The following is a 23,383-nucleotide window of genomic DNA, read 5'->3' as shown; positions in this document are numbered from 1 at the left end:
AGAAGCGTATCTATCAAAGCTTAAGGTAAAGGTCAGCTATAACACTCAAAGGAAAAATACTAAAAGCAAATAAAACATGCCATGCAGTCTGGGAAGTTCAGCAAAAATACATCATCCTGGTTGTTTAAATATGTCTCAAACAAAGCCCTCACAGCATTGACAGGTCTGGGGAGCAACCTTGTCCTTTGAACCATCGCAATGTGAGGTGTTCTCTTTTCTGTACCCAGAGTATACATCTCATGTTTCTTTTCTTTTATCAATACGAATGCAGTTTCAACAGCTTATCTGCAGTGGTGGTATCAGTGATACATTTTTATATGGGTTTACTGTTTTCTCCCACTTCACACATTGCTTTCAAGATGCCTTTGTGTTACAGATCTGGCTGCCACTTGGCCTTCTTAGGTATCCATTACGCCATAAAATATCTTTTAATATATTTTCTGGGTCAGGAGCTAGAGAAAATATTACTTACACACACACTACATTAGACCTGTGGCTGCCAGCATGTTCTCAAGTTCTTTTGGCTACATTATCAGAACAGATGTCCGGCATAGGAATGCTGATTCAGGCATGTTCTTGCAGCAAGCAGCCCCCTACCATCATTTCGGAGGTTCCTGAATAATTTTGGATCCTTTTGTTAAAAAGGATTATTCCTTTCTTTTCTGACAGGTTGTGCTAACAAATTGTTGAGCAATGTGGGTTTATATGACTACTACATGAGGAAAGGACAGCAGAACTTTGTAATAAATTCACAAAAGAATATCAAGGGACAACTTAAATCCATTTGCTAAGAGGATCAGGGGAATAACCAGCAGCATGTTAAGTTTTCTCTCCAAGTGACTTTGGATGCAGCTTACGTGCATGTTTGATGGCCGCTGCCATTAAAAAACACACTCTTTTGGTAGTCCATATCCAGTCTTCTTAATAAATATAGATGACTTTTTACAAATGAGACCTGTGTAAGGAATGGCAGAAAAAGTACTGAACTCTTTAAAGGATACCAGACACATTTCTCTTACAAACTTTGCCATTCTGTTTTCAGGGAAAAAATATCAACTAAGTAGAAAATAGCATTTTCTTTTTCTGTGAATATTATCATGAAAAATTAACACAGCAGGTCAGGAACAGTGATATTTTCTGACTTCTAATGTTTTCTTTTGGACAGTATACTTGTAAAAACATGTATTTTGATATTGTGACTGGTGTAAACTGATCCAGAATCACCAATGTATACCCTCTATTCATTCTTTTTTACTGCCGTTTGTGTCAGGAAACCATTCTATGAGAAGTGCATCCTCATCCGTATGAATCTCACAGTGTTACTTGTTCTGAAAAAAAATAGTTTTTGGCAAGAATTTAAGAGCTACATTTGGTATTTGAATGGTCTGCATCTGGCCAGTCACTAATAGTACTACTGCTCTGTAGAACATCACTGCCTTTCTGATGTCTGGTCATGTGCCTGTGCGCAGTAACCTCACATACCTTTCCTTGACGTCTTTCTTTGGATTGCATCAAAAGATAAAAAAGTTGCTTTTAAAAAGTAATAAACCATTCTGATGTAGAGCAGATAGTCTTCCGGCATGCAAACATGTGTAACTAAGTGGAAAACTTCTTGCAGGCAATTAGGAGAAACTGTGATCATCTCAGTTTCTATTCCTCTGAATTGAGCATATGTATGATTGTGTTTGGGTTTAGGTTTCATTAAAACTCATACAGCAGCAATTGCCCCAGCATTAGGGAATTACTAAACTCCAAGCACAACAAAAATATCTCAAAATTAATAATGTAGTACAGTGAAATGTGGCAAATTAGTTTACTTCGTTTCTGCCGATTTAAATCAAATGAAGGTAGTGTCACAGAATCACAGAAGTGTCGGGCAGATCTGTCTTTCTGTGCTTTTTGTTTGGTTGGTTTCAGTTTGGGGTTTGTTTTGTTTTGTTTTCATTTTTTGTGGATTTTCTTTATATAAAGGAACTGGAGTTAACTGAAGAGGAAGAAGCAATCAAAGCCAATCTAGTGGATAATCAGGAACTGCCTCCAGAAGTACTTGATAACATTGTTCCTGACTGGTGGAGGAAAGAGCCGTTCCGGTAACTGTAATTAGATTCTCACCTTAATTAATCTTAGGAAGTATGTAATTCACTATGTCCACAATTACAAATAACTATTGCAGACATTATTTCGATGCTCTTGTACTTTTTATGAATTGTGACCTACCTCTCAGTTTTGGTTTTGTTGCTCTATTTTGATTGATATTTTGACAGCGATATAATGTCTCATACACTCTCCACAGGACTGGGCAAAAGTACTTAGTGCACTTGAATTTGATTAAATCTCCTGAATAACAGGGTAGTTTTCATGGGCTTGCAGGATAGATATGAAAACAAACCTTTTATGTTTTCATGTAATTAATAAATATGGAGAGCAGGAATCCAGCTGTAACTGTTGGTTTTGATATATTGTAAATATTGTGTGGAAAGCAAAGTAACAATGGTCTCCAAAATAACACAGAATCAGGTTATCTTGTGCCTTCATCACAATCTGCACTCCAGTGATATATCCACAACAGACTTCCTTTTGTATCAGAAAGTACATCCATAACACTGTGATAAACATTGATTATTGTTCCATAAATAAATAAAATCATCAACTCCTAGCAAGCACACTCATTTTTGGGTTTTTTTTTTATGATGTAATTGCCAGGAAATGTAATTGCAGGGAAAAAACCCTTTTTCCATGTCCTATCTATTCCATACATTTCCATCCAGATCATAACTGCTGGCAGCTTGACCAGTAGGTTTCAATTCATAACAGTATGAGAAATGCCTTAAAAAGAATAAACAAGGCCATCACACAAACTTTTGTCCTGTCAGCCCACAGATAGGGGACAATGTTCTCTTAATGGTGTAAAAATAGGGAGGAAAAAACAAATGCACCGAGACAAAAAATTGCCCAGCATTACACATAATGTCATGATATTATATAAATTCAGTTTAATCGGGGACTGTACAGCAGAAGAGAACCTTCATCACGATATATATCATGATTGATGTCCTCCCTCCAACTTCTTTCCACAGCATCCAGGACCACCTCTTTCTTCCATCCACTCCTACCTCTTGTGGCCTCTTTGGTCTTCTGCAGTTTTACAATGCATCCTATTAAGGACTAAACTAATAAAAAGAAATATTAACTTATTAACACAATATTCAGCTTTACACAACTACTCATATAATTTGAGACTGTAAGAGCTCCAACAAGCCATAGAGTTTTCCTGACCTATCTGACATGTGTTAAATATCTGCAGGAAGGGAGACGTAGGTCATGCTGAGTGGCAAAATTCTCATCCTATACTAGAGAATTGTCAGGCATTTGTGAAAATTAAATTTTCAGGTAACAAGCTTTCTGTGGCAGATGTTACCAAAGTAAAGTTTGGGGCACTTTCCATTGTTTTAAGAGCAGTGGCAAAGAAGTACTGTTCTTAGAGTCACACAAGCAATACTGAGGACACAATTCATTTTGCTTTTTTAAAGCTATTTTTAAACAACCTCTGCATGTTAAAACCTCAGAAGAAATACATTTGTTGGTACACCAATTAAAATACATAGTTAAGTATCAGTTTTACATTGTCAAAGGTAATGCCTGAAAGTATTTTTTTAAGTTTACTCTTAACATATACATTTAATAAGGGAGTTTGTTGGGGTTTTTTTTCAAATTAATTGCATTTTCACTGTGTTGCACTTTAAAATACATTGTGTGATGGTAAATATGTTCTTTTCCAATTAGGTCCACAGGATTCATATTGGATGGTTTCCCTCGTACTCCAGATGAAGCCCAGTATTTGTCAGAACGAGGACTCTGTCCTGATGTTGCGGTTTATATTCAAGTAGAAGAAAGTGATGTTCTTGACCGCTTTCTTCCTCCACGTCTGCAAAAATGGAAAGAAAGACAACATAAAAAAATGGAAAAAAAAAAGAAACTGAAAGACCTGAAAGCAAAAATAAGGGTAAGTTTTTAATCCTGTCTACCTTTTTTTTGCAATTTCAGCAGCAGCAGAGGTCTGAACACAGATTCTAAAACACCCAAAGCAGTGAAGAGCAAACAGAGAAACACATGTGGGAGCAGAAGACACAGCCGCACACATCCACAGCATTCCTAGATTCACCATGGGAACCAAAAGCAATTTAGGGCTCCTATCCTCCTCTGTGCAATTAATTTGTGCAGGAGTTTAGATATCTCACAGTCCAAGAAAAGTATCTGACAATGCTAGGCACCTGGAAAGTTCTGGGCAAAAGGCAACTAGATGGAGAGAGTGAATATAGCCGTAAAAAAATCAAATACATGTCTCACGCACCTTATTGTTGTTGTATCCTGGATTCCCTAAGCATGGGCTGTTGAGCTGATCTGCATCTCCCATAGGCTGACTTCATAGGTACTGTACAGTGTATGTGTCTGTGTTTCCAACTATCATACTCTGCACAGAAATTTGAACTGAAAGAGGATAGATTCAGATTAGATATAAGGAAGAAATTCTTCCCCATGAGGCACTGGAACAGGCTGCCCAGAGAAGCTGTGGATGCCCCATCCCTGGAAGTGTTCAAGGCCAGGTTGGATGGGGCTTTGAGCAACCTGGTCTAGGGGAAGGTGACACTGCCCATGGCAGGGGGGTTGGAACTAGATGATCTTTAAGGTCCCTTCCAACCCAAACCATTCTATGATGCTATGAGTAGGACTAAGGCACAGTCTCTGTGCTGTTGCAGCTGCACAGTCTCCCATTTGAGCAAAGCTGTGCCTACTACTGAACAGGTTATCAGTTAATGGAAGTCACCTGAAACCTCTATACAGACATTTACAGTCAGCACATGAAAATTATTCAAGTTTCCTAGCTTTCTATAAAAGTGAGATAAAGTGCTTCACATGTACTATCAGAAAAGGTCTGAGCATATGTTACTATAGAGTGCAAGTTACTACAGAGCAGCTGACACACAGAAAGTTAATACAATATAATTTGGGACAATGCTCGTACAGAACCAGTAAGTTTTCTGAAGTGCTTGTGCCAGAGGCTGGCTGTGACAATGCATACAATCTAGGACAGGTAAAGTAGTTTTTTTATTTAGTCCTTCCTGATGCAAGTTGCCAATCTTGCTGGAAAAGGTGCATTCTAGTGACCAGCCTACTTTGCTGCACTGAGCTCACCCTGTAAGCAGTTACTCTGATAATTCAAGTGGCAAATACCTGTGCTACGGATCCTAGGGTCCAAACTTCTAATGAACAGTGTAGGCATCAAAATGGCTCCTGATGACAATGGAAAACAACAGGTTCCTGTTTAAAATACATACACAAAGCAGTGACAGAAATTGCAAAAGACATTAAGAAATAAGGAAAGAACAGAATCAGGATTTCCTAAATGACAGCAATTTGATATATTTGCTTATGCATATTGCAATATAGTTTTTAGTTACACATTGAGTATTTTTGCATAGCATCCAGTTGGTGAGCAAGTCAGGAGGTGGTGTGAGCATGCAGCATTGGTGGGTATACTCTTATTCCTCTTTTCTTACTAAAGCTGGACAACATACAGAAGGCCTGGGAAAAGCAGACCAGTTGAACGCTATCCCGGAGTTTCTTTCTCCAGCAGAAGCAGCTGGCAACAGGATACTGAGAGCAATGAGTACACCTGCAGTGCTATGTCACTGAGGAACACCAGACCACTTACTTGGACTTAACATGGATTTCTAAAATCGCACTGTTGCCAGTGTATTGACAGTCTTAGTTTTTCTGATCTCAGTTCAGGGGACAGTATTACAGTGTGCAAGAACAGCAATTACAGGTTGAATAACCATCAACCACACTGGCCTTAAGAAGAATGCTACTGTATATTACTTCTGAGTTAGTATTTAGCCATCTGCTATTTGACAAGTATCTACTGAGGACATAAGGGGACTGTATTTCAAATGCTTATAACTTGGTCAAAACTGGGCAGCACACATTTAATACTATGCTCAGTCACCCCTTTGCCAAATGGGAGAAACCACCTAAAAGTTTAGAAACACTATAGCTTACCAATATAAATACTATAATATTCTCAGTGTCATCAGAATCACAGTTTTTTTCCCTGCTAATTTCAGTCTTAGAAGTTTTACTAAAATTTACTTCGATGTTCACCTAGTAGAGAGCTGTATATGGACTGCAAAATTTCAAGCTGCACAGGTAGCATTTTTTATCATTAGAAGCATCTATAAACAGATTTTTAACATTCATTCTAGGTCACATTAGCAATTCTCAGAGGAGAGCTTTTATTAGCAAATATCATTGTCTTACATCCTTTCTCCACTAACAGGATGAGCAGATTGCTAGAAGGAGAGAAGAACTTTTAGCAGAACAAAGACAAAAGAAACAGGAGGTAAGAAAACAAGCTAAAAGAAAGATTTTAAGGATAAGTGCTTGGATTTGTATCTTAGAAATTTCTAGACGTTTTAGTCACAGACTTTTCAAGTCAATGTAGAATAGTAAAAGCAGACTATCAGAAACTTCTACTTTCAAAAATAATTTGACATGATGTTTAAATCATTTTAGAAACTATTGACTCACGAGCACTATAAAAAATTTTAGATGAATTCTCAATTTATGCTCCAATTCACCAAAACACGAATGTATTTAATACATCTGATTTGTAAGCATAAGAGTAGCCCCATGTGGTGGGTTGACTCTGGTTGGATGCCAGGTGCCCACCAGAGCTGCTCTATTACTCCCCTTCTTAGCTGGACAGGGGAGAGAAGACACAATGAAAGGCTCGTGGGTCAAGATAAGGACAGGGAGAGATCACTCACCAATTACTGTCACAGGCAAAACAGACTCAATCTGGGGAAAGTTAATTTAATTTATTACCAATCAAATCAGAGTAGGATAATGAGAAAATAAAAACTAAATCTTAAAACACTTTCCCCCCACTCCTCCTTTCTTCCCAGGCTTAATTTTACTCCCGATTTTTCAATGTCCTCCCTGCCAGCAGCGCAGGGGGACAGGCAACACAGGTTGCAGTCAGTTCATCATCTCAGGGGAGGACTCCTCACACTCTTCCCTTGGTCTAGCCTGTGGTTCCTCTCACGGGAGTCAGTCTTCCACAAACTTCTCCAATGTGAGTCCTTCCAAAGGGCTGCAGTTCTTCACTAACTGCTCCAGTGTGGGTCCCCCACAGGGTCGCAAGTCCTGCCAGCAAACCTGCTCCAGCCTGGGCTCCTCTCGCCCTGGGGACACAGGTGCTGCCAGGAGCCTGCTCCAGCAGGGGCTCTCCACAGGGTCCCAGCCTCTTTTGGACATCCACCTGCTCCACTGTGGACCTTCATGGGCTGCAGAGGGACAGCCACCTCGCCACGGTCTGCACCACACAGCGCAGGAGAATCTCAGCTCTGGCACCTGGAGCACCTCCTTCCTCACTGACCTTGGTGTCTGCAGAGCTGTTTCTTTCACATATTCTCATTCCTCTCTTCTGGCTGCTGCAGCTGCTGGTGCACAGATTTTTTTGTCCCCTTTTTAAATATGTTACCTCAGAGGCACTACCACTGTCACTGATGAGCTCAGCTTTGGCCAGTGGCCGGTCTGTCTTGGAGCTGGCTGGCATTGGCTCTATCAGACATGGGGGAAACTTGTAGGAGCTTCTGACAGAGGCCACCCCTGTAGCCGCCCCCCCCCACTACCAAAACCTTGCCACACAAACCAAATACACCCCACTAATTGCAGGTACCCTGTCAAATCTATGGTTAATCCAGAACATGATTGTGCCAGAATTTCTGCTCAAACTCAATTACAAGGTATACTTATATTTTCATTAATGTACTACTTGACTGTTCATGAAATTCTGCCAAATACACTTTCAGCTAACAAGCTTGTTTATAACAAGTCCTGCCAAACTACAATACCATGTATAAGAAAAATATTCCTCTTATCAAAAGTGCAGTGTAGCACCTGAGTTTTTTAAGCACTCTTGGAACTGGTACAGTCTTTCACTGCATGCACTATGCAATACCTCTGTATTTTCTTCTGAAATATGATTCTAGAATTTACTAGATTTTTGCTTACAATAAATGATGCCCCAAAATGTGGTTTTATTGAATTAATGATTTTTCTAATTAAAAAGGAGACAAGAATATCATATATTCCTTCAAAATATCTGTATCATAGACATAAACCAAAACATTTTACCTTTATAGGCTTTAGCAAATAAGGAGCATTCTGAAGACACTGAGGAAGAAGATGAGAATGAAAATGAAGATATTGAAGCTATACTTGAAGAAGAGTTTTTTGAAGAAGAAGAAGAAGAAGAGTCTGAAGAAGAACAGGAGGCTGATGCCATTGACCGCATCCAAAACGAAATTTCAGAGAAGTTTGATTCAGAAACAGAGGGTTTACAAGGTGTACAGGTACTTATTCCACTGCTGATTTTGTTAAATTATATGATTGCATGACACAAGAAGAGTTTTCAGGTTTATTTTAGTTGTCAAATTCAAAAACTATAGTGCTTAAACAATTGTGCTGCACTTATGATTTAAATACGTGAGCAAGATAAAGGCTGTAGTGAGAAGTTATATGCTTCAAAAAGTAGATAATTTGTAAGACTGATATTGTGGGGAAAAAAACAAAGAACACTTTTTGGTAGATCTAGAGAGTCTTGGCGTCCTTATTTCCTTTTTGACAGGTCAGTTGATGCAGGCAACCAGACTATGAACAGTAAGTCACCAGAGCGCAGCAATATTTTTAGGGTAACTAAACAAGCCATCCTAAATTGTTTGGAGTAGGGAAAGAATGGTATTTTTTTTTCAATGAAAGATACTTCTCAAGCTTTCAGTTTATCATAGTAGATTCCTCAAAGTTAACTATAAGATCATAATTTTGTTTTATTTTTTAAATAGTGTGATATCTAATATGGGCTGGATAATTTAAACTTCAATGGGCAGGAAGACCAATTCTCATCTCAAATCAGATTGTGCTGACTTACGGTGACTGAGAACATGCTCAAGAAATCCTTAATATTTCACAGAAAATCTTGCTGACAGTCATTATTACAAATCTGATCATGTTTATGATTCTAATATTTCATTATGTTTTCATTAACTAGGAAGAATTTGAGAAATTGTTAATACCACAAATTGAGATCAATGGAGGACGGAAGCCTCGCATTGTGCGCTACCAAATATATAGCAAGCTGAATTCTCTAGTGGAAAATCGTGAAAGCATTTTTGAGAAATGTTACCCAATAAGTTTGCCTGTTGCACAGAAGATGCTAGCTTGCTTATATAAATTTCCAAGTTCTTTTGGTCGGTGGGATCCAGTCAAGGTAATGTTCTTAAATAGCTGAAGAATATTTTCAAGAAGTGATACTTTAAAAAAAAACACAAGCTAATATTAATATTAAAAAGTATTATCAGACAGTAGCAACTAGTACCAGAAATATTTAATGAAAACTACATTACTGAATCAAAACCACACCGCTGAATATACACAAAACATGGCAAGCATTGACAATGAAAGATGTTAGTCTTTCACTGTTGCAGCTAAATTAAGGCTGAGAGGCATAAAATTTGTTGTTAGGATCAGCAACAATTACAGGTGGCACTGAATCAGAAAAAAATGCTTAATACTTAATGATCCGCAAAACAAAGGCAACAGAGAAGGTCTTAAAGCCTTCCAGAAGCAGTGAAAACAAAACAAAAGGATTTGGGGTTTGAATCTGTAAGGAGCCACACAGGTGGCCACCAAGGCTATCAGTGGCAAAAAAAATAAACCAACAAATGTTACATGCATGTAATTCATCACCAATAATTCTTCGTTGTCAAAATGTACAAACTTTGAAAAGCAACAAATCTAATTCCATAGTATTTTACTAGAGATCTGGAAAGCTGAGGTCAGAAAGTACTCATGTCTATCCCCAAAAGTGGGCTGATAAAGTTCTATCGGTAGCAAGTGAAATGTTAGTAGGTTAATTTTTTTTTTTAATCATGGAAATAAAAGCAGGTTGGATCGTGAGTAAATCAGAAATGAAAATGAGGATTGATAAAAAAATCCATACAGTGAACAAGATATAGAAAACAGTAAGTTCCTGACGGAAACATTCTTCAGCCTTTATTTTACTATGCTAATTAAGTAACTTTTATTTGCTTTTGTATAGCTGTCATGTTGGATCTTCATCTGTTCCAGATCACATTTATCTTTCTAGAAACTTGGCAATCAGAATTGAATATAGATCAGCTCTTACTACGGTTTCATATAATCAAAATACTTATTTAAAATGTTTTAGGATTTCAGAATTGCCTTTTCCATGAGTGCATCAAATTGGAATCTCATAATCTAGGGACTTATTAACAGAAGCAGATATTTCTTCTCTTCTGTCATTTCCAATTACTGAACCCCAGTTTATATGTGAAACTATTAATAGTCCCTACACACTAGACCCTGCACTTTGCTCTATTAGATTTCACTACATTTTTGTCATTTCATTTCTCCAGTTCATTGATTTATGCTGTACAGTGTTTTTTTACCAACCAAAAAGTACAATTCGTTTAGAAGAAAGAAGTCATAGAAAGCTATTAGATAAAATCAGAGTGGTGTGCTCATAGTGGAAGTGTATGTGCTGACAACAATGAAGGGGAAATAGGATCATTTTGATGGTATTTGAAGATATAACAGAAATTATGAAATTGATTAAGGACCAGAGGTTTTTTTGTAGAAAGGCTGATAGAGTATACGCCAATTATTTTTAGATTAAATTGGGGGGCGAGGGAAGTAGTTATGCAACTGATTAGATAAGCAGAGAATAAAAATGAGCTGAAGGAGGAACGGGAGCAAATATACAGTAGAACAGACTCCTGACATCTTACAAATTGAGGGCAAACACCCTGAAATGACTTTATGCAAGAAGAGGAACCTAAGAATCAGAGAAGGGTCTGGCAAGGTAATGCCACACAGCAGAACAATCTCATCTCTTACTGTAACAACCAGATCAACTTATCTATATATTTACAGACTCCTTCAAAGAATACCAGTAGAGTTGTGAGGTCTGATTTCCATCTACAAGCAGCCGAGTTGGCTCTTCCCCATTATCCATTATGTATGCCAAATAACTACTGGGTTTTTTCCTTCATATATTTTAATTTGCTCAATACAGGGTTGGATTTGCCAGGATCAGTCCTCAAGGCCTTTACAAAAAATGGTCACTTTGTCCACCTTCCTTTTTTAGTGAAAAGTGGCCAACGTAAGCAACAGGTTACACATACATACCCACTAACAATTTCACTTCTGAGTCCCTTTAGAACTGCGTGGTGAATATAGAATCGCAGAATCATTTCGGTTGGAAGAGACCCTCAGGATCATTGGGTCTTGGCAATTTTTTCAACAGATGTCAGCAGTTTGTTCTAAAACATATTTTATTGACACTTTAAGGCAGTTCCTCCAAGAAGGGCTGCAACAGGGGCATAGTTCTTCCACAGTGAACAGTGATGTAAGGAATCCTGCATTTCTGCAATGACCGTTTCTGCCATCAGTGCCCCTCTTACATCTCAATGATTCATCAGCACTACAGAATTCCTAGTGGGCTGTCTGATGTGTTTGAAAAGATTTCATCAGCAGTGTATGTATTTTACCAAAAGCTCTTTTGGCTTGCCTTGTGTTTCTACACTTCACCACAATCCAAGTATTGATATTCTTTTCTGTTTTCTTAATTTGTACATGACTTCTGCTGAATACAATGTTCTCAGTATATCTTCTACTGTCAGGCAGATAAGTGGTTTTAATTCACAGAGGAATAAAATTATTTTCTTTATTCTCTGAAAATTAAAAAGTATGATGCTATACCTCTCTGACTACACTCTCCTGATGGACAGAAAGTGTTACGGTACCACCTGCTGGAAATAGTGAATATTCTTTCTCTCTTCAATGTTTACTTCATCTTTTTGTACAAGAATTGCATATGTATGGAAATTCTTCAGACCTAGACAAAGTATTATGTTCATATGTATGAATTTCAGAATGCTTTGATGGTCTGTTTCATAGAGTTGTTGCTCAGAAGAGATTTTGTCAAACCTAATCAACTGCTTCCCATTTTGTATATGCTACAGCTAAGTGAAGGAGAAGTAATCAAGCCACAAGAAAGCCATGAAAGCAGTGTCTTTCCTGTAATCCATCGACAATACATTTATTTCTTTTCAAGTAAAGAAAATAAAGAAAAATTTATGAAAAATCCCATCAAATATATTTGTCAGCCAAAAGCTAAACCAGCTGTGCCAGTTAAGATTGCAATTGTGGGACCTCCAAAATCAGGAAAGACTACAGGTAGGAGCCAGTATTATCTATAAAGCAAAACCTTTTCTAATGACTGAAGGTGAATCTGTGATTACCGCTGTTAAAAAATCATAAACCATTAATATTGTTGGTCTTCTTGCTTTTCTTGCTGGGCACAGAATCTTTTAGTTACATTATCTAGTGTCTCATTTGACAGTCAGATACTTATGTCTTGACCATCTGAATTTTATCCCAACATCTTAAGAAGTTAAGTGGCCTGGACTGGCACGTAGAAAATCTTGACTTACACTACTTATATGCCTCATATTATTTCTGATTATTTTGGGGTTTTTTCTTATTTCTTTCAGTCAATATGATCGAATGTAAAGTGAAAAAATATTTATAGGATCAAGGACCAGAACTCAAAACTCCACATTCTCCAGTCTGTTTCTAAACTTCTAGATTAAAAACCCCAAGATTTCCATCTTTCTCCCCTCTCCTTCTTTCTCCATGACTCTTTCAATCCACAGAACTCTGCCTTTAACTGGAGGAGGCAAAAATTCAGCTTACACCATAGCTTAATGATTAGAATAGGGTGTTAGAAAAAGAAGAGATGGGTTCAAATTATCTCATATTAAGGAGGAAATTTTAACCATATTCTCCATTTCCTGGATACATGGTCTAGCTGCTAGGCAGATCTGTAAAAGGGGTAGCAGTGAAATAACATTTTCTAACATATCTTGTAATAATACTGATTATTGCTGCTGAGGTTTGTGCTAAACTGAAGACTGTTAGTGCACTGTGTATCCTCTGCACATATGCCAAGGTATGGACTCTTTAGGGGCACAAGAGGATTTAGGGACCCACTTACTAAGATTAGGCATTGGGAATGACCCAGGGAATGAGCTGAGCAGTTAGTTCTAAGACTAAAGCCATACTTTAACAGACCGCTAGGTTGTGATGTTGCTTACCTAAAAGTTGGGTGTTGAAATCAAAATGTTTTGCAGTTGCCAAGAAGTTTGCAAGTGTGTATGGGTTACAGCGCCTGAGTATAGGACAGGCCATACGGCTGGTGTTAAACCAGCAGCCAGACAGTGAGTTGGCACTTGCGCTGAATCAGCATCTTCACAAAGGACAGACCGCACCTGATGAACTGGCCATCCAGGCTCTCGATGTGGCTCTGATGAATCCTGTGTGTAACACCACTGGGTAAGAGTCTTGTTTGGGTTTGAGGGATTTTTTTCCAGACATGCCAGTCCCTTCATAGGCAGCGATTCCCATGTTGTCACTGTCAAACAATTTCACTTCAAGATAAAATAATCAAGCCAAACTGAGGTTTTTCACACTACTCTGGAAAAACAGACTGAAGCATAATTTTCTGCAATTTTCAAGTATGTATATTCCCATAAATACAAGTAATATGTTTTCCAAAAGTTACCTTTTTTCAGTCAATAAGCCAATATTTTCAATTATCCTTTGAGAACTATGATTTTATCTCTCTTATACCAACTCCAGTACCAACTTGAATGCATCTGATTCTCTTTGGTCATGCAGACTGGTTCAGTACTCAAGGTTTTTTCCAGCTTTGTTAACAACTGAAGTTATTAAGGAGGAACAGACACCAAGGGAGTCTTTCCCCGTCATACATATGTGATCCTGATTTCCTAAGCTCTTTCTCCATCACTGAAACACCTTCCAAACTGGCAGACTTAAAATGCTTCATGATCGTGATTTCAGGACATTCAATTCCTCTTCCTAAAAAGGGGAATTGTTACAGAGAAAAGCAATTCTGGAATAATCTCTGAAAATTATTTGAGCTTGAGATCAGAATTCTTTCAACTTTTCTTTCATGTTAAATACTGGAATATTGTTTCAGTGTGCTTTGCTCCAGTATTGCCTATCCTGTGAAAAGCATTTATTCTTCAATGTGATTAAAAAAACTCTTCAAGTACTGCAAATTATTTTACTTTTTGCTTTGAAAATTACTCTTCCCAATGCATATGGAGATTTCCCATTGTTAAAATTATGTTTCCGAATGACTGATGTATCAGAATTTTAAAGTTTTTTAAGTCAGAGCCATCCATTTACATTTCTATACTTTTTGCCCTAAGTGTATTTCTTTTACTGTTTACTATTTATCATTCTATCTACTTTACTTTCTTTAAAATTTGATTGCAAATTCTTAGGAGTGAAGACTGTGCCTATCAAGTCAGGACAGTGATGGCATCATGACATGGGTGTAGAATTTTGTCTCTATTGAGAACGTACTAGGAATATTCATAGACTTAAAGGTTAATTAGAAACTGACTTCTTAATAAAACTCTTTCTGTTTCTGTTTGTATGCAGAGTTGTGATTGATGGATATCCTGTAACAAAAAAACAAGTAAAGCTCTTGGAATCAGCAAGGATAATTCCAGCAAAAATCTTTGAATTAGATATGGACGCAAAGGAAGTGTTCAGAAGAGCCCTGTTGGATATGGAAAGCATGGACAGGTAGTGATGCTCCCTGATCGCAATTATTTTTATCCACATGATATTGTCATTTCTCTATTTATGTGCCTCAGTGCTGTAGACAGAGAGGCTGTATCTAAGCTGGTGCATAACCCAGTCCCAAACTCCACATGCAAAAAGACACAGACGCCAGTCCCTCTACATTCCAATGCTTTGATTTCCATAGACCAGAAATGGAGACATAAGAGGCCAGAGGAATTTGTGGCGAGCTCTGGCCAGACCCCCTGCTTGCATGGCTGAGGTCACTGATGTGCAATGTTGAGCCCCCACTGCTTCGTTTAATTGGTTTTAATTAAATGTTACTAGTTCACTCTGCTGCTGAAGTTTATTATTCATCAATTCAATTATTATCATCATAAGGGACATTGATATTTCATCTAATAAGCTCTTTTTTAAGTCTTAATTGGAGTTCTTTTAAAAAGATGCAAACAATGTCTATTTTAATAATGTATACAGTTAATGAGTTACTCATCTAATCAGTTCAGCTTTGCTTTGTTTTTCTAAGGAGATAAATATTCTCTTTAAAGGGCTGTTGGTTGTTTTTGAGGAAAAGCAGTAAGTAGTTTATAGATGGACAGAGAATTAAAAAGAACAGAACATTCACCTTAAAATTAAATTGTATGAGAACCTGGTTCTCATTAGAGGAAGTGTTTCTAAGAAGTCCCAGATAGCTTAGAGCATTATTGCATGTCTCTTTCATTTTGTCTCTTTCTTTTTATCAAGTAATCAGTATAATGCTTAATTGTTTACTGAAAGCCTAAAGACAATTTGCATTGCAAAAAATTAAATTAATGCTGTCTTTTAGAAAGCATTTACTTTAAACTTCTCATTTTAAATACCAAACTAATTCTATTTCATAGGCTTAAATACAATTCAAATGTGCAATATCAGATATTTCTGAAAGGTACAACTTACAGAGAAACTAATCCTATTAAAATAGAATTTTATCCTTTTTTTTTGGCATCATTTAAATTAAGAACCAGAACAAAAAATCCTTCTATGTTCTAGTCAAAATATCTCTTCTGGTCTTGCACAATATTTTTAGAGGTCAGATAGATTATTTTCATTTATGTAAATGACAGACAGTTTTCAAAATATATCCAAGGATTATGGCCTCTCCTTGATTTAAAAACAACAACATAATTCAAATTTAAGCCTGTTTTTCAATAAACAATTGACTTGCATTTTAAGGGTTCATAGCATTGTGTCTAGGGTACCATTTTATGGTGCATTGGTAGTGCGTGTCAGTCAATATGTGCTGGTACATTCCAAGTCCTTTATAAAATCATTGAGTTGTATTTGGGACAGAAATAGCAAAAGTTTTGGTCTTCGTTTCTGGACATAACTGTCAGAAGTATGCTGGTTTTCATACATAACTGCTAATATTCCTAATAAGAAAGCTGTATTTCTCAAATATGCTCTAGAGTTTCAAATATGCAGAATTTTGTAAAAAGGACTTAAAGTGGACTCTAGAATTTACACTTGAAAGTCAATGAAATGGTCTATTCTTCAGACTCAAATTAAAACAGTGTTATTTTTCATTGTCTTCAGACCTTCCTACCCTGAACATGACAGCTCACAGATTCTAGCTATTAAAAATTCCTGCTATAAACAGCACATTGACGCAATTAGGACTTACTATAAGAAGGAGCATCAGAACTGGTGTGTGATTGATGCTTTTCAGAGCAAGTGGTGGATCTGGAACAAAGTACTGCAGGAAGTTCAAGTGGGTGTTAAAAAAATTCAAATATACCTGGAAAAAAGAAGAGAAGGTAAAAGAAAAACAAAGTTTCTCAGAATAATAGTTGATTCTTTAAGAAGCTGCAATGTAACAAGTGCATTTCAACTTCAACTTGCTTTGGATTAAGCTAATTCTTGGTCGCATACATACCCTCAAATTCTTCAGTCTCATCTGGAGAGACCTTGAGGAGATCTCTAAGACAAAACCAAGCACAGGGCAGCCTGAGGCCATTTTCCAAAGAACAGGGTAACAGGATACAGCTGAAAGAAACCAGCGGTCTCATGGTCTGTGGCAGATTCCTCAACGCTGGCTGACAAATCACAAATGGTACCCCTGAGTATATGAGGGGAACTATGACTTGCAGCATGACTCAAGTGTCAATAGAGGAAGAGGGGAGAATGTTAATTATCAGCTCAGAATTAAGGTTAAAAGTGCCGTTTGATTTAACTTCTGTGCTGTGAGAGGAAAAACACTTTAGTCTGAAATGGCACAGTTCCCACTTGAATTTTTGTGTGTCAGCATTGGTCATGATTAAGTAATCTTTTAAAATATGCTTGTACAGTTTAACTAGGATTCCTCTAAAGGGCAAACAGACTTCCTTATCTTATATCCACCTTTTGGTTTTAACTTTTACAGCTCTGTGGCTGCACCCTTTTTAAAAATCGCAGTCATAAGCCAAAAAATATTTTAAAAGTATTTAACTTTTTCACATCAAGCTTGAAAAGCACCATTTTTAAATAGCTTGGGGTTTATATAACATTTTATTCGAGATTTTGAATATATTTCTTTCAGATAGACTGTAGCATTTGCAAGACATTTTCTTCACACCTTGTTCTCTTTTCACCATTGTAAAGAAATAAAATAGCTGAACTGCTCCTTAGCAACACAACGGAGTAAAAAAAATAAATACTAAATAAAACTGTCCTAGGGAAAACAGACTAATAAGTTAAGCATGCAGAGTATCTCAGATCATTAATAATGCTTATATTTCTTCAGTGCTAGAAAAATGTTATTAAAATGAATTGGTAAAATTGCAACTTCATTTTAATATAAATCTATAAAAATTGCTATTGTAATTTTCATTGCATCATTTCCACATGATGAATTATGATATTTTCTAAACTGCAACTTTTCTGAATAGGAATGTCTGATGTTTCTGTGTCTTTCATTAACAAAACATTATTAATTGCTCTTTTTAACAGGAAAAGCAGCCAGCATTGCTGATTTATGTATCGCTCCTGAAGAGCTGCGGCATCGGCTGGGGGAGTTTGGGCAGTACTGCCCCGTCAGCCTTGCAGAAAAGGGTGAATTGGTTGACTGCTCCGTAACGTCGTCACTACAGTTCGCTGCAGAATTTCGAGGACACTATTACAAAATGGCTTCACAGGAAGAACTGGACGTAAGTGTCAAAAAATGGGTCGGGAAGGGATTAAGGGCAGGGGGAACATTGTTGGTTGGATCCTTTGATTCCATACAGAAAGAAGCAATATGTCATCTGAGTTAGACTAGTGGTGTTAGTATTCAAGCTTTTGTTCTGCATCCTTCTGCTGTCAAAAGTCTAGGCAGACAAAATGCAGCAGAGCGTCTATTCAAACCAAAGCTCCTCTTACAAATTGTCATAGATCAAACATTGATTTTAAAACCATTTCCTCCTTTTCTGGTCTGTTTTGGGGAGACTGGAGGTAGAGAGTGGCTAATGGCAGCAGTGGACAGTGATGGCTGGTAGGGCGGATAGTGATGACTTCAACTGAGAGTGGGCAGGAAAAGAAATTAATTACCTGAGAGCAGCAGCAGCAGCGCACTGAGAGAGGGGTTGCAGAAGAAATAAGTATCTACATTGCGTGAGCCAGTCCTCTGGAGCTGGACTGAAAATCTTGAGAGTGCTTCCTTTATTATAAAAACATGTCATTTCTTTTTCTACAGAAATTCTTGAGCAGACCAGAGGTTTATGTGCCACCACTGGCACCTTTCCCTCTCCCAGACATGCTGCCGAAGAGACTGACTGTGGCAGACGTGAAGGCCTTATTCCCTCTGAGCGCTGAAATGCAGGGATACTGTCCCGTCACTTACCTAGATGGAAAACAGAGGTACATCACTGCAGTTGTCATGGGCTGAATTACAGACTGTGTCCTACATTACCATATTAATGAGGAAATACTTTCAAAGTGCTTTTTAATAGTGTTCAGGGTTTGGACAGGAAAAGCAATTACAATTCTCCATATTGTGCCTCTGGCTTTGGAAATCAACGTAAAATCACCTTTTGAAACTCATGCGGCTACAGGATCTGTGTTGGCTTACTGTCTTTTGTGATGAAGACAGCTTGGATATAGTTTGAGTTTTCTCTATCTTAAGCCTTCAGAAGTTCAAACAAATCTCACAAAACCTTAGTAGATGCAAAGCTATCTATTACAATTTTTATAAAAAATCCATTAAACTCCACCATAAAGTCCCACTGCTTTTCCTCGGTGTGCAGGAATTTCTCATCAAGGTAGAATGGTAAGAATCAATTCTGTGCTGTCCCTCCTTAATCTCCTGAAAAACCATGACTGGCATTTTAACTAGAGAAGCTCTAAAGAAGCACTATAAAAGTTCCTTAATAAACAGATTTTGCAGCAGAGACTTTCTCAGATTTTGAGCCTTGTAACTGTCACTCATGTGGTGGAAACTTGGATAATCCAATTGCTTTTTTGTAGTTCCTATACTTGATAAATTACCAGAAGGTTTCCAGCAGCTCATGAATTTACACTGTGCAAATGATGTTTTACATTTCTTGTGAATTAATGGTCTTTCTTGTTCTGTCTCTTCAGATATGAAGCTCTGGTGCCTGGCAACATTGAGTATGCAGCAAAGTATCAAGATAAGGTATACATTTTTGAAAGCGAAGAAAAACTTCTCAAGTTTATGAGGTGAATATACTAACTGCATTTTAATCTTTAATCGTGTCACAGTTTATACGTCTTAAAAGTGCGTACTTTATCTGGTTAGGTTACCAGAGAAGTACTGGAATCTGAAGCTGCCACATAAACTCCCTCCAATAAAGGAGCCAATAGTACTCACTGCACTTCCTTTATGCGGATACCTTGAACAGGCCAGTTCTTGCTTTTCTATTTTAAAACACCACTTTGCAATATACAGTATATACCACTCTGTTTATTTCATTTTTAAGGCAATATGAGTCCTATAGTTTATTAATGGGATTACATTAAAGTGAAAATTCTGCACTTACAAGTTTTAAAACCTTTAAAATAATAGATATTTGTAGCTTTAATGGAAAAAAAAAATACAAGTAAGATCATCAGAGGGAAATCATACACTGCAATATTATATAATGGATTTTCTGACTCCTTTGTTTTGTTTTGTTGTCTTGCAAGATCACGTTTTGCTTTGATTTCTAACATCAGGATGGACACAAGCCTGTCTGGAATCATTTAATGATAGTTGGTTACATTTTCAGACATAAATATGGGAAAAAAAAAAAGATTCATGGTCACTTCCCTACCTATTTTATACTACTTTTTATCTTCTACATTTTGCCAATTTAGATATCGCCCTGTATTGTTAGATTTGCATGACAACAGGATCAGACTTTGAATATATTTTTGTTCTGGATTTCGGCAAGAGTCTTCTAAAACTGTTTGCTTTCTTTAGGGAGTAGCAGCTTCTCTGATAAAAGCTCTGAATGAAGTAGGCTGCTTAAAGCCAAAATTTCCTTTCCTAAGTGTAAAAGAAACTGCTCTGCTGTTTGTCGCCTGCCATTTAAAAGGTAGTATATAAAATAATGCTATAACAAGTGAATTAAACAAGTGCACTAAATCATCCAATACAACACTGATAACCAATCTGTGTAGATTTCCTATGCCTTTTATAAGTCAATCCGTTCAGTGGGTGAACTTTACTTTGCTTTTGTTATTTTGAATTTTTACTTATTCTTAGATAATGGCGATTTTTATTCTTTGTCTAAAGTTCTTCAAATCCTGTGTTTCCTGATGCAATTCCCAGAGCCCTCCAGAATTTTCTCAGACTATGACAGGTTTTTGCTAGCATAGCTTTGTTCAGGAAGACCACCGAACAGCATAGACACACGATAAACCCCTGTATAAATGTACAGTTCTTAAGCCAGCAAAACTGCTTTTTGTACTGTAGTTTGTTTCATCCACAAAGACTGTTTTCATTCTATTGTTAGCACAGCTTTGCTAATATAACAATGTCCATGCTAGGAATGCTTTGTTCATACATTGCATCATTAAATCATTGTCAGCACTGGATGATGAAATGGAAAGGTTACACAAGTGCACAGATCTCTTCTCCTCATGCAGCAAGAAACAGTTTGACCATAGGAATCCAGGAGAACAAGTTCTCCTAATACTTCTTCTAATACTGGGTAGAGCTGCTTACAACTTTAAGATGCAGTATTCCGGTAGACTGAAAAATCTCCTTTGCAAATATAGCATTATTTATTATTGTGACTCTCTTCAGACTAGTCATGCCGTCCTTGATCAAAAACTTGATCAAAGTGCTTCACGTTGTGGTCTCTTGGAAATTTTTTACGTCCTATTTCTATCTGAAGTAAGACTTTCTCATCTTCAACTTATGTCACTCTCTAACGTCACATTTAAATAGGGAACAAGAAACAGTGGTTTAGTTGCTCCTGCAGCTTTTCTAACAACAATACTGGATTGCTTTTAATATCCGAGAAGGTATAGGAAATCAATCATGCATGCAGAGAGATTTACTCCTGGAAAAGTGTAGGAAACCATACATCACTAGAGTGATTTAGTGGCCTTCAAACTTGACTCCTGTAAGCGCTCTATGCTTGAAAAAATCGCTCAGAAGCTGTTAAATGCGGTTGTCTACAATTTAAAGCTAGTGGGCTGAAGTATCTCCTACCATAGTCCTTCATGCCGTCCAGTTTTTCTAATGAGATATAAAGTACCATCTACAGGAAAAAAAATTGTTACGATTTGGCTATCTTCAATCACTCCATCCTCTTTGCTTCAATGTAACCATTAAAATAAAATAGAATTGGCACTCGATACTAATGTAGGGCAGAGAGGTAAGAAAGAAAAGAAACAATACTCTCTTCATTGTGGAGTTCTTGGCCTTGACACGTCCTTCCTTCTCTGAAACATCAGTCAACTCATGTTTATTTATGGGCAAAGCATTTTGGTCATAGAACAGTTGCACCAAGGACACAGTGGCCCAGTGCCAGCCATGCCACACCTGGACTGTGCCATTTCAGTGGGAAGTTGATGGCAGCTGAGCATATAGAATTGTAGAATGGTTTGGGCTGGAAGGGACATTCAAAGGCCATCTAGTCCAACCCCCTGCAATGAGCAGGGACATCTTCAACTAGATCAGGTTGCTCAGAGCCCTGTCCAGCCTGGCCTGGAATGTCTCAAGGGATGGGGCATCTACCACCTCTCTGGGCAACCTGTGCCAGTGTTTCACCACCCTCATTGTAAAAAATTACATCCTCATGTCTCGCCTGAATCTCTCTTCCTTTAGTTTAAAACCTTTACCCCTTGTCCTGTTGCAACAGGCCCTGCTAAAAAGTCTGCCCCATCTTTCTTACAGGCCCCTTTTAAGTACTGAAAGGCCATAATAAGGTCTCCTTGGAACCTTCTCCAGGCTGAACAACCCCAACTCTCTCAGACTGTCTCATATTAATAGTGGCGTTCCAGCCCTCCAATCATCTTGGTGGCCTCCTCTGGCCCCTCTCCAACAGGTCCATGTCTGTCTTGGGCTGAGGGCTCCAGAGCTGGATGCAGGACTCCAGGTGGGGTCTCACCAGAGCAGAGTAGAGGGGCAGAATCACCTCCCTCGACCTGCTGGCCACACTCCTTTTGATGTAGCCCAAGATACAGTTGGCCTTCTAGCTGCAAGTGCACATTGCTGGCTCATACCAAATCTCTCATCCACCAGTACCCCCAAGTCCTTTTCCACAGGTCTGCTCTCAATTCCTTCATCCCCCAGCCTGTATTGATACCAGGGGTTGCCCGAACACAGGTGCAGGACCTTGCACTTAGCCTCGTTGAACCTAATGAGGTTCACATGGCTCCACCTCTGGAGCTTGTCCAGGTCCCTCTGTATGGCATCTCATCCCTCAGGTGTGTCAACTGCACCACTCAGCTTGGTGTCATCTGCAAACTTGCTGAGGGTGCAACTCGATCCTACCATCTATGTCATTGATGAAGATATTAAACAATACTCATCCCAGTATGGGCCCCTGAAGGACAAACAAGTAACAAAATATGTTTGTTATTGTTTATAAAAGCCTTGATATTTCTGAATATCACTACCCTTTTGGAGTTAGGAACTTCTGAAATATCAGACTTGAAGTTTTTATTTGGTGTCAACAGGCAGAACCCACTGCAGTTCTTTCTATCTGTATCGAGGATAAAACCATCAGGTGTAGACTGCTTTTAAAATTTCCATCATGTAGCCCCACTAAGTCAACAGGGGACACTGACACACGGTTTACTTCTTGCAGCGCACAACCCCCGGAGCTCGGAGCCGGTGCGGCAGATGTACCGGAGGCAGCTGGCGCAGTTCCTGGAGCGCTGCCAGCTCCTGCCCTACCTGGGGGCGGCCATGGCGGGGCCCTACCGGGAGCCGCGGCGCAGACCCCCTGGGCTGGACGACAGGCTGCGGACGTTCCTGTCCCTGCAGGGCGCCAGCCCCGGCTTCGGGTAGCGCCGGCTGCGCGCCCCCGCCACCGAGCGCCCCCTCTGGGTAACCACGGGGCGCCGCTGCCGGAGCGCGGCTGCGGAACAACGCCACGCTTTCTACGAGCAGCTTCTCAGCTACAAAATGTTTAAATTAAAACAACTTTAAGTCTTGAGTCCCGCTTTGTGTAACGCT

The 23,383-nt window shown here is 38.4% G+C and overlaps 1 protein-coding gene across 1 annotated transcript in view; it reads left to right on the top strand.

The window, feature by feature from the left end:
- Positions 1-23,215, top strand: part of AK9 (adenylate kinase 9) — a gene marked incomplete at its 3' end in the record, with an annotated part of 71,922 nt that extends 48,707 nt beyond the window's left edge. Inside the window, exons 23-37 of the mRNA XM_080341408.1 lie at positions 1,972-2,090; positions 3,784-4,003; positions 6,338-6,400; positions 8,208-8,417; positions 9,113-9,331; positions 12,108-12,321; positions 13,278-13,479; positions 14,617-14,763; positions 16,333-16,553; positions 17,725-17,921; positions 18,446-18,609; positions 19,330-19,428; positions 19,508-19,610; positions 20,171-20,285; positions 23,013-23,215. Of these exons, the coding sequence (XP_080197534.1) occupies positions 1,972-2,090; positions 3,784-4,003; positions 6,338-6,400; positions 8,208-8,417; positions 9,113-9,331; positions 12,108-12,321; positions 13,278-13,479; positions 14,617-14,763; positions 16,333-16,553; positions 17,725-17,921; positions 18,446-18,609; positions 19,330-19,428; positions 19,508-19,610; positions 20,171-20,285; positions 23,013-23,215 (2,496 nt within the window). The remainder of the gene's footprint in view (positions 1-1,971; positions 2,091-3,783; positions 4,004-6,337; positions 6,401-8,207; positions 8,418-9,112; positions 9,332-12,107; positions 12,322-13,277; positions 13,480-14,616; positions 14,764-16,332; positions 16,554-17,724; positions 17,922-18,445; positions 18,610-19,329; positions 19,429-19,507; positions 19,611-20,170; positions 20,286-23,012) is intronic.
- Between the last annotated feature and the right edge of the window lie 168 nt (positions 23,216-23,383).

This window comes from Nesoenas mayeri (assembly GCF_963082525.1).
Source record: "Nesoenas mayeri genome assembly, chromosome: 3".
Taxonomy (NCBI): Eukaryota; Metazoa; Chordata; class Aves; order Columbiformes; family Columbidae; genus Nesoenas; species Nesoenas mayeri.
Note: the sequence above shows the minus strand (reverse complement) of the source record. Positions and strands in the feature narration are given on the sequence as shown.